The sequence below is a fragment of the Heterocephalus glaber genome, unplaced genomic scaffold (genome assembly GCF_053883595.1).
Source record: "Heterocephalus glaber isolate CG9 unplaced genomic scaffold, H.glaber_assembly_v1.0 deba00000122, whole genome shotgun sequence".
NCBI lineage: Eukaryota > Metazoa > Chordata > Mammalia > Rodentia > Bathyergidae > Heterocephalus > Heterocephalus glaber.
This window is the reverse complement of record NW_028258138.1, coordinates 8,789,168-8,801,324: the sequence shown is the minus strand read 5'-3', so window position 1 is coordinate 8,801,324 and position 12,157 is coordinate 8,789,168. Positions and strand designations below refer to the sequence as shown.

Sequence of the window (12,157 nt, the reverse complement as noted above, 5' to 3'; positions counted from 1 at the left end):
TGATGGTGAACCTTTCAGAGACTGAGTGCCCAAACTGCAACCCCAAAGCCATTTATTTATCCCAAAGTGCCAATACTTCAATTAAACCTGAATATGGAGGGTTTAGTTTAGAAAAAATAACTCATACACTTGGCTTGGATGCCCACAGAGAGGGCTCTGCATGGCCACTGGGGCATACATGCTATAGGTTTGCCACCACTGCCATAGACTGACCACTCTGAACAACACACATGAAAAATGTTTAGCCACAAAACAATGCCCCACTAAAATGTGGTTTTTGAGTTCAATGGGCCTGACAGCTCACCAGATTAATGTCCCCTTTGAAGGACTGGTAATGAAGTACTGAGATGTAGCAAGATGTTAAATACAGGACAGGCATTTGAGTTGTGCTGCCAGGGACAGCACTGTGTTGGTACCTATACTGGTCAGCTTTCTTGTTGCTAGAACAAAGCACCTGACATGCACAACTTAGAGGAGAAAAGGTTTATTTTTGCTTATGACTTCAGAGGGTTCAGTCCATTGTGGTTGGCTCCAAGGTAGAAATGCATGGCAGATGGGTATGGTGGAGGAAAGCTGCTTACCCTGAGGCAGTCAGGAAGCAGAGAGAGCAGGAGAAGCCAGAAAGACAGACACGCACCTCCTCCACCTGGACTCCACCTTCTAACGGCACATTTAGCTATGAATTAAATGGACTAGAATGGACTGATGAGTGTGGCACCCCCATGCTATAATCACTTTCAAAAAGCCCTGCCTCTGAACATGTGAGACTTTTGAGGAACGCTTTAGCTCTAAACCATCATAGTAACTGGCCCTATCCATGAAGGAATTCAGAGAATACCCTGTTCCCACTCTGAGTACCAGGAAATAACTCTCCAAGGAACAATAGGCTGTGTCAGCCACCTTGGACTCAAGAGACAAAGGACACATGTAGATCAGGATGCCAAGGCCAACTGACTCTTCCTCCCATCCTTCTTTACCCTTTAATGAATGTCTACAGTGCAATTTCTTTGTTTGAGTTTTCCATCCTTTCCTTAAACTTACAGTTTATGTTGCACCAGCTATGAATATAGAAACAGTGACTGAGTCCTCAGTTTCTCCCTTGAGAGGCCTTTAATCTATCATGCTTCTCACTCTGCAGGCCTGTGATACAGGAAGAGGGAGGGAGGCACCTTAAGCCACACATCCCAATGGAGGGCCTTCATTCTGGATGTATCCCTCTTGCTTTTCTCTTCTTTTCCTTCCTTCCTTTCCATTTCCTTCTTTTCTCCCTTCCTCTCTCTCGGCCTCCCTCCCCCCTTACCCTCCCTCAACTTTTTTCATGAGAACTCCTGCTGGAGGCTGGCTTTCCAAGTAAGATTCTGACACTCTAGGTTTTCAGGTTCCGAACTCTACCACACTTAGAGCTACTTAGCAATGACACTATTCACTTTCACGTTGTAAGCGAGTCTTACAAGTTGATTTCTAGCTCTCTGAATACTTACTTTACTTTGTATGACCATTACATGATCATTTATGGATTTACACACGATAATTTCTAGTGTTTGACTGTAGCATCTGCTTTCAAAGTAATCAACAGCCCCCACTCCACATTGCTTCTAAAATGAAAGGGAGGGGCAGAGACAGAAAGACAGAGACAGACAGGAGAGAGAAAGCAGCGCGATGCAGCTGAATGTTTTACATCACAGCTGGAAAGGGGCTTTGTGTCATTTTCTGTCTCTCCACTTACTGCCATCTAGGCTGTCATGAACCCTTGGGGGCTCAGGCAAGAGGTCCCCAGGTCTCATCTCCTGGTCTGAAATGGTTGCCTGGGACACGGGGTTTTAACTCCCCTTCCTACAGGAAGGTGGAAAGCTTTCCTTTCTTTGACCCACACAGCAGATAAGGGGAAAAGTAGACTAGCATAAGTAATTCCACACAACTGAGAAACAGACAATTCAGTACCTCAAAGAATTTTGTAGATAGCGGCATGAGAATACAGTCTTTCCAAAGTAAGTTGAACTTTTAGAGAACGTAAATATCAAAACAAAAATCATTTGGAATCCTAAGAATTGGTGATGACCCGAGAAGCCCGGGCCCCTCTTGGGGGCCACATGGAACTCTTAAGCGGAGGCATCTACCCTCCCATGGCTGACCAGATGTTGCCTGGGTTTGGATACGTAAGAAAGCTTGGTTCCACTGGCCCCCAGCGAGAGCCTCCTATAGGAAGAGGCAGCCGCCCCAGTACAGAAGATAGGGCCACAGAAAAGCCCTCTTTCTGCCCATATATCCCCCGTTCATGAATGCTCAGAGGTTTATTATCCTCAGTTTTCCTTTCTCTCCATCTTTAAAAAGACATGGCCATGCACCAAAAGGAGACAGATCATCAAGGCGTCCACCACAGAGCCCAAAGTTATCACAATCATCACTGTCTAATCACAATAGCACACATTCACTACAGGTCCGTGAGAGCGACAAGCCTAGCACTTCTCCCAGAGCTCCACTGGTGACTCCACTTATTCTCCATGCTGCTCAACCCCTACACCCCTCCTGCACAGGCTTTGCTACCAGAAAGATCTGGATTCGAGTCTCACATTCTTCACTTAGGATCTTAGAAATGGTGGGCAGCTGTTAATCCCTGAGGTTCAGTTTGTATGTAAACCTTGCCACGGGATCATGGGAATGGGACACTGTAGATCTGAGTCTCTCTCCCATGCCAAAATATATCACAGTTGGCCCAACGAAAGAGTTCAACCTTAGTGCTTAGGTGTTTATAGCAACCAATGTGGGCAATGACAACAGCACTGGCCTCTTAGTTTATTTGGGTTTGATGGTTTTCTGCACCAGCATCCCTCAGCCCATCTTTATCTCTCCAGAGGAGGAAGTGGCACCATCTTAAATGTGGTTCCTCAGATTGGTAAATCAGAGTCAAATTCTGAAAATTATTCACTTGGGTGCCTGAAGGCACCTCTAAGAGGGAGGTGTGACCGAACAGGCATCAGTTCCCTCCAGCTCTCTACAATCTACCCTGTCCCCTCTTCTAAAAGGAATATAAAAGAATTCTAAAATTTGACTGTAGCAGTTAATGATGAAGTCTTGATTTGCATGAACGTGCAGCCATGACAAAATGGCTTTCTATTCAGTTTTAAGACCTGGTAAAATAGGAAGTTGAAATTAACCTCAGTCCTTTTATAGCTAAAACCTCAACAAATAAACAGTGGTTTGGTGGCATGGCAACCTGCCCCTCTCCCTCTGCATCCTGCCCCAGATCATCGGAGATGGCTCTTTTGAGTGATTCTCAAGCACACCTGATTCTAGATAAATAGAGGCGACATTCTGTATGAGTGATTTCCTGCCTGCTCCACCCTCCCAAGGAGGCCCCAGCAAGCCACAGTCCCCAGCCCTTCCATAAACCTTGGCCATCCTTCCGGCTTCCAGCTTCTGATACATCTGTCAAGCTGAAAAACATTTGCGCAGCGTAGCTGAGGGACTGCCCTGACTACTTCTGGAACGAATATGTTTCTTAAAACTACTGCTGCTGTTTAATTTCAAAGAGAACCATAAAACACACGCTGTTTTTCTTAAACTGTGATTTTAAATATAATACGGACACTCTAGAACGAAGCCTGGAAATTAACCATTTCCCTCATGTCAAGAAAAAGTGAAGGTATTGGCCGCCCTATACTTTCCTATTACCTGTGTTAACATTCTAATTTCCAGGTTTTTTTTTTTTTCCAAAGCTCAAGGGTCGATTTAAAACTTGACATGTGTAAAATAGCATTTTCTTTATGGAAAGAGAGAGGGAGAAAGACATATGGAGACAGAGTAGGGAGGAAAGAGAGAAGGCAGGAGAGAAAGAGGAGAGTGACAGCAAGATCTAGAGGAAAAGAGAGGGAGAGAGAGATTTCTACAGGAAAATTCTAGAAACTGATTTCTAAAACACTGTTCCTGCCATTTTACACGTGAAGTACTGCATATCAAATCCACATTTTGGAGAGAAAGAACATCAGCAATACAGTTAACACAGTCTTTAGAGTAGCAACCAAGCCCCTAGGGCACTCTAAAAGCAAGTTATGATTGCTTAGATGTCGCAGAAGTAAAAAGTTTTTAAAAGGAGCAAGAAAGGGGTGATGCTTGGCATTAAACCTGATCTCTGCCAAGCACACAGTCCTCCAAAGTGCTGCAGACTGCCCGTCCGTGGTAACACCTCTGTCCAAGCGAGCCTGCTCTCAGAGGACAGGAATGCCAATGGGCCACCTTCCCAGCCCCTTCTTTTTTTGGGGAAGGGGCAAGGAATCATATCTGATGAAAGGAAGTAATTAGATTGGATTCCTCCCTCTGCAAAACTGTTGGAAAAAAGCAGACTCAATGGTGACAATTTTAATTTGCTCCCCCATATGGTGGAATTTTCCATTTTCTTTAATGATGCTTAATAGGTTTTCTTCCATTATCAGTAAAAAAAAAAAAAAAGGCAAATTCCTTTATCAGACTAGTGGTATCGATAGTCAGTGAAGCAAGGAGAGAATAAGACAACAGAAGTCTTCCTTTTGATTTTGACACATGGAACCCTGAAGATGACATGGGGTAATTTAAATGACCCAAACAACACAAGTGAAAAGCACCTCCTTGGGGGTTTTGTTTCCTTTCACCCTAGCCCCACCCCTCCCACCGTTTGCCCTAATTTACCATACACCCTTGCACTTTTAAAGTCAATATGCATATTCTGAATCATTATTTATGATTATCGAGAGCCAGGGGACCACTGACTTCCCAGGGCCTTATCCAAAATATACCTACGCAAAGATGAGAGGCAGCCTTCCAAACATCAAGCCTGAGGTCTCTGTTTGTATACAAAAGGGCTCCCCTACAGACAGCCCACTTCACAGCTGTGTGCATGGTTATTTTATGGGAAGACTTCGTTGGGAATTTTCCACTCTAACAAAAGAACCTCCCCCAGAAACACAACTGTGTTTGCGAAGGGCCTGGGCTTTCTATCTTGCTCTGCCGAAGATGCCGGCAAGCCTTGCAAGAGCCTCACATGTTAACCACAACAGAGAGCCATCGGCCCAGAAACTCGACCAAACAGATGCCTGCGCATCCCACAACACGACTCACATCTAGAAAACGCCTCGGGAAGCTCATTCTTGCTGTACAAGAGGGGCAAGGAGCTACCACATCCGCTGCTGGCTGCCTGCCCTTTTCTGCAGATGTGTTGTTTATCTTCCGCTTTGAGTTGAACAAGCCTGCTTCTTTGACAAAGGGCTATGACTGTGCCCATATCATATACAGCTGCGTCCTGTACAGCACAGAGAGATGACTGCATTTCGGGTGCTCAGACGGGTACCACAGATCAGCCACTGGTGTCAGCACTTCTACCGTGTAAATGAACCACGCCTATTATCTAATTTGGCACAGTGGGTTCTAGGCAATTATTGCATTTTACAGTGTTTTTTTACAATTGCTGGCCAGCCCCATGGGGTAGGGAGACCTGCATTCTTTATTGATTTGCAGGTATTATGCGTGATGTGATGGCATCCAACCATGCCTACCATTGCTTTGTATTCTTAAAAATAACATACATTAAAAAACACAGATAATCTGAAGGCAACGAGAACCTCAAACATCTGACCATTTACCTAGAGTTATGTCCATATGTGTGCATTTGTATGTGTCTGTAAGCCTAATGGGTGGGTAGGTTAGAAAACAGTATAGCCAAAGCTTATTCTTAAAATATTCATTCTTGTCCTTGTGGGTGCTACATCCAAGGATTCAAATAAGCATGGGTTGAAAATATTTTAACAATTGCACCTATAATAAATATGTACAAACTTTCTTTTCTTGGCCTGAATCACTGTAACATCTATTTACACAGCACTTACATTGCATTAGCTATTAGAAGTAATCCAGAGATAATTTAAAGTCTATGGGAGGATGGGTGCAGGTTAAATGCAAATACTATGCCATTTTATACAAGGGACTTGAGCACCTAAGGATTTCGGCATCCTTGTCGGTCCTGGAACACATCTCCCATGGATACCCAAGAGACACTGCATACACAGCTATGGATATCTATACCCATAACTATAGCTCCTCTATCTCCTGTGCACCAACGCTTCTCCATCCAGATCTCTCTGTTTGGATGGACTCAGCAGGTGGATGCAGTCTAGGAATCTGCATTGCTATGAGCTCTCTCTGAGCCTCCAGGAAAAGCCAGGGCTGTCCTGGGTGGGCTCTGTGCATGGTGGCCCCTTAAGGCGAGCGCGAGGCAGCAAGTGGGCTCCACCCTGGTACTTACCCTGCATCTGGCTCTGAGGCTGAGGGTTAAAGGCAGTGGAGTGGTTCACGCGAGGGTTGGGCGTGGGGGCTGGGTGGTGCGGGCTGACCCTCATGGCCGTGCGCCGCAGCTGCTCCAGTTCACTGAGCCGCTCGGAAAAGGACAAGCTCCCAGGCTTGGTCTGATCATCTAGTTTCTGACGATGTCCTATTGTGGGGAGCGGGTGGGGAGGGTCAGGGAGGGAGAGAGGGAAGGAGGGAGGGAAGAGATCAGAAAATGCATTGTGGAATTTCTAAAGCTGGGCGCTGTCTTGCCTTTCCCCTCCCTCTCCCCTCACCCAGGATGTGTGGACTCTGGAGATTCGCCCCTCATCACGCTGGCCACAGGGTGTTCCCCACACCCACTCCAATCCTTGCACCACCTCTTTGGGCAGAATTCAGCAGGGTGCGGGGTTGGTGGCAGCAGCAGTGGCAATGGAGAAGGAAGCGTTTGGCCCACCGGCTGTGGCAGCCAGGAAAGGTGCTGTCCGCATAGCATCATGTCGCTCCTTACTGCAAAGGCTACTGTGGCAGGTCTGAGAGGTGTCCTGGAGCTTAGCGGCATGTCCCTTCCAAAAGGAAATGGGGTGCAGCGGCAAACCCACAGGCAGGAACTCAGATTTCCTGGTACATAAGGGGCAGCCCCTCTTCCTCGCCACAAAGGCTTCTTAGGAGCTGCTTTCTTCTCAAAACCCACGCCCTGGGTGCACCCCTAAGAGGGAGTGGGCAGGAAGGAGAAGCCTGGGCTTTGTCCAGTGTTCTCAGCAGGCTAGGCCTAAGGGAGCCATCAGCTGGTTGGGTGACTCTTCCTGGGGGGCTCAGGATCGAGGGTGGGAAGGTGGATTCTCAGTGTCTGTGTGGATAGTAGGTGTCCTTGCCTCAGTCCTCATGCTCCTCATCAAAATCACGGTCACCAGAGAGTGGCAAGCAGAGACGCTTACATGGGATGGGTCAGGCGGGCTGGATGGACCTCCAGTTTTCTCTCTGAATCCACCATCAAAATGCCATTAAACCAGAGATGGCAGAGTTGGGGGTACCCTAGTGGGACACGGCACAAAAGGCCTGGGTAATCCTTTCCTCTTTCTGAGAGGATGGCCTCTCATTCCTTCTGTAACCTTGAAGTTTGTTTGAGTAGAGCCCTTGATCCATTTCACCAAAACCCTCGATTGTCAAGCAGCCTCAGAACAAGACTGGAGAGGCAGCCAGCTTACTGCCCCTAGAAAGTTCCCCTTCCTGTCCCCTCCCCAATCCTAAATTAGAACCAGGACCCTTAGCTCCACTCTCCACAGCCCAGGATAGCAGTGGGGCTGGGAGCAGCCCATTTTCCTCTAACTCGCCATCGCTACAATTATAAAATTAAATTGTATAACTTGTGTTATGATTCCAAATCTCCATGGCTTGCCATTTCTTCCTGCTACAGGGCCCCTTGGCACCCTTGACAGTGTCTCAAATTCCAGACCAGAAAAAGGGCCCACTATATTGCAGTGATTTTATCATTAACAAGACCTGTTTGGCTCCAAAAGGAGGAAAAATACTTAAGCATAATATTTGTGTAGTTCAAATGCAACGCTCCCTCTTTTCATGTGTCACCAAGGCAAATCTGGACTCTGATTCAGCGCTCCAGCCCACAACACTCGACTTGAACGCAAACACCCTGAGTCACGCAGGCTCAGCCAGCACACATGTGAGAGGCCTCTTATGGGCTGAGTATTTTAAGCACTAGCTCTGTGGACAAAAGGGGCCAGGTTCCTGAGCAACCCTGTCATCCTTTTCCCTCAGAAGTACAAAATTGTCTTTTTCTAGAACATCCTATTTTGTTCAGTCATAGCATAATTTAATGTCCCCTGATGGAGACTTCCTTAGTCCTCCCTCCTCTCATCTTGGTGACAGACATTTCTTGTCACACTAAAAAAAGCCTGAAATTTCCTTTGCAGAAAAAGAAAAACCCATACAGTTCTTAATTCAAAAACCATTTAAAACATAATTCTGCCCTTTAAATGGTTGCCACAGCTTAATGACTAGTATTAGGAGTCAAGGAAAGAAAATGGCAGGAAACATGTTTCTGGAGAGTTCTATGGTCTCAGAAAGAATGCCAGCCAGCCAGGCTGCCAGAACATTTTCTCTGTGTTTCAACTTCACATTCCTTGGGCACCCAGTGGCATTTTTGAAGAACACCATGTGAAGGACATCGGGTGACCAGGGGAATGGTGCGCACGGGATCATTCTGAACACACAGCACTGGGTGTGGCGGCATGTTCGGCCAGCCTTTGAAGAAAGGCAGTTAGTGCGTCTGCTTCAGCACACTTGGGGACACGTGCCACTGAGAAACCAAACAGGAATTAAGTCATTTCAGGCAAGCCCCTATGTGGCCAGACACATGTGAGATTATTATTTTTATTAGTCCCCCTCATTACTCCGTGCTTTAAAAAAGACTTTTAATGTGAGCCATTTTTATACCAGCTGACACCTGCCAAAATCGTCATCATTTACAGAGACTAAGTGATGACTGTCTGCTTTAGCAGGAATGTTCGGGCACCACTCAGAGAAAAACAACTCTTCACCCTAAGCTATTTCCTAAGCCCTGGGAGTCTTGGGGCTGAGCTTAATGCCGGAAGACTGGAGAAGAGCTCATTCCATGGTCTTCCCACGTGTGTCGTGGGAGTAAGCCAGAGCCTTTGGAACAAACTTGACCCCCATGCTCACAGCAGTGCTAGAGAATTGCAACACCAGGCATACGGGAAATGAAAAGCATCATCATGTCCAAGGTGTGGTCCAGATGCATTTACAAGCTCGAGCTGAGGAACACCTAATTCTTCTTTTCTGAAACCACCAGGTTTCAGGTGCCAAACAGCAACATTTTGTATGAAATATAGGAGCTTCTAATATCAACTCTCTGGCTGTGGAAAACAAATGCTTTATGTTTTTAGTTTCCTGGATCTGCATGCTATTAAAATGCCAATTTGCCCCCTGAATCTTAAATAGGAGTATGGAAAATGCCCACTATGGAATTCACTTTTCCTCTTTCAGAGTACTGGGGCCTGGAAAGCAATAGGGAATTCATCCCTGGACCAAACCACTAGTAAAATTATGGTGCAGCTTTCAACATATATAATACATGTTGCAGCCTGGTTTTTTGAGCATGTTGGAAATCAATTGTGAATGCTTACAGGGTGGTGCTTAAAACAGTGGCTACCTCCAGATTTCATACTGCACATCTTACTGAATCTTCAGAGTTGAAAAGTATCCTCCATTCTTCTATTACCGTTTGCACATTTTTGAAAAACAGTGCTTGATTAGAATTTTGTTATACGTGCAGTCATTAGAAGCCAAGAACAAAAGGAAGGGAGAAAATATAATAAAAATAAATGAATGCTATTTGCTAAATTTTACTTCATTCCAAAGACATTTCTGTAGTTTCCTGGGATAGCTGCCAATTAGGACATCCCTAAATGTTACAATATTTTCTGATAGATAATGAGAACAGCTTTCACTTGTCTTCTGTATAAACTTCACTGAACAGGCACATATATAACTCAATGGCCTTTTTCAAGACGCCAGTGTGATCTGTGGCTAAGAGTAACTGAAATACACTTATGTCTTCTATCAGTGAACAAGATAAGGCTAAATTGCCACCTTTTCTTAGAAAAGTTTGGGTAGCTAGAATACAGAATTTTCTGACAACCAACAACATGTCAGTCCATGTTCCTGATAGGGATGGGGTTACCATTTTCCTCAATAGATTCTCAACACAAAAATTTAAAAGGTTAATACTAAAAGCACTGTCAGGACGAGCAGCTGAAAAAAAAGCTATACAAAACGATAACATCAAAAACATTCACATCTGTGTGTGTGTGTGCGCGCATAAAATCGCACTTTGCCTAAAAAGACACATGAATCTCATACACTCGCTTTTAAAAGGATATCTACATTTCAGATGAAGTTTGCCAGTCACCCTGATACTAAGTACAAAGATCTGGACATAAAAACACAGATTCATCCTTCCTTTGATTTGCTGCAGTTTTATGACTATGGAAAAAAACCGTGTGTGGGTAGAGAACGGTTCACTTTTCCTGTTTAATAATCCTCCAGACCCTAGGTAATTAGGGTTTTCAAGTGACAGTGCGGCATGTGAATAGTGTCCTTCCTTGAAGTCTTTTGCAGGTGGTGAAATAACCCTTCCTCACAGCAAACCTAGCCATCTGGTGGCTCACTCAACGTTGGGAAAATACTGTCCAACAGTATAGATCATTCGTATATTATGCATGCAACATACAATGTGACATAAAATATATGATACATTTGTGCGTTCATGTATTATCATAGTATATATTACATGTGCATGTTTACGTACTGTCCAATATTCTACAACTACACACAGCCTCAATCCGCCACTTCTTCTCATACTGTTAAGCTAAGAGAACAGCACAAGGTTGCTATACTGCAGAACTGGAAGAGGCCATAGCAATCAGTCATATTTTTAAAACTAATTTGAGGGAAGTGAGATTCAGAGAGGTTGTGTATTACTGAACCGATCTCACAGAGCAAGTTACAGAATGGGCGTAGGTCTGAAAACACATCCAGTCCCCCACTAGCCCCCAACATACACACATTCGCATTTCTGCGAACCCAAAATGAAGAGAGAAGAGGCATACCGAGCCCTCTTGTTTTAGATCACAGGGGCACTAGGGCTTCAGCTTTGGCACTGTCTGCCTTCCCAGTTTGTGTGCAGAATTAGGAGAGCCAGGGCTGCACAGTGATATGGGACAGACAGTGCCAACTCCACACCCAAGTGGTCATTACAGGGAGGTTCTGGCTTGGTGGGTCTGGGATAGGGGTTTTCAAAAAGCTAGATTTCTGGTAAGACTCTAGAAGCACACTGGGAATGCACGGTGTGGCGGCGGGGGGAGGTCCCTCTGGCTGACAAGTACAGCTTCTCCACTGCATCCCTTCTCCTGCCTGCATTTAATTTGCAGGACACTGGGAAACAAAATACCAAATACAGGGGTCCTTCAGTCCCCACGGGAGACTGGTTCCAGGACCTCTGCAGATACCAAAGCACTAGGACGCTCAAGCCCTTTATATAATGGCTTAGTATTTGCACACAACTTACACACATCCTCCCACACACTTGCAATCATCTGTAGACGACTTACAATGCCTAATAGAGTGTCAATGTTCTGTAAATAGGAACTATCTGTACTGTTTAAGGAATAGCAACAAGATAGAAGGTCTGTACCTGTTTAGTACAGGTATTTTTGATCAACGCATGGTGGAATTGGCAGAGGCGGCACCCGCAGGTGCACAGGGACTGGCTGCACGACCCTGCTGCGTCCAGACAAAGTGTCCGTGGACACCGAGTGATGGCCTCCATTTGCTGATAACTGTTTGGTGGTCTTTTTCTTTATTTTTGAAATTCTTGAATATAAACAGAGCAGCTAAAAAGGCCCAAACGCTGCCCTGTTCATGTTTGTGTGTCTCCCGCTATTAACTGGACAGAGTCCATGGAAGTCGAGCTGACAACAGTGAGGGGAGTCTGTAAAGTGAACCCCAGGTTCTTCAGCAGGAAGTACCTCCTGCCTGGCCATCAGACAGGGGACTCGGGAACGGCTGAAAAGGGTGCCTGTGGAACCTATTATTCCACACCAGAAAGCCAGCAGTTAAGGCCTGGGCATGCCCCTGAGGATCAGGGTGTTAACGTAGGAGTCGTAATCCCCACTCCTCTGGAGCAGCACCGTGGCACCAGGGAGACGCTGCTGCCAGCCTGGCGTTCAAGTGTTCTCCATCCTGAACCTGCACTTCCTCCAAACCTTACCACCGGGGACACGAACAAGCCTCTTCGTCACCCCGCCTCCTTATCTGGAGGCCTGGA

At 45.7% G+C, this 12,157-nt stretch overlaps 1 protein-coding gene across 4 annotated transcripts in view; it reads right to left on the bottom strand.

The window, feature by feature from the left end:
• Window positions 1-12,157, bottom strand: part of Runx1 (RUNX family transcription factor 1) — a 237,047-nt gene that overhangs the window by 36,128 nt on the left and 188,762 nt on the right. For 2 of the 4 annotated variants that reach the window (XM_021256212.2, XM_013071314.3), the window contains one exon: window positions 6,272-6,457. The exons of the other annotated variants lie outside the window; for them this stretch is intronic. In XM_021256212.2, coding sequence (XP_021111871.1) covers window positions 6,272-6,457 — 186 coding nt within the window. The remainder of the gene's footprint in view (window positions 1-6,271; window positions 6,458-12,157) is intronic. 4 annotated transcript variants of the gene reach the window in all.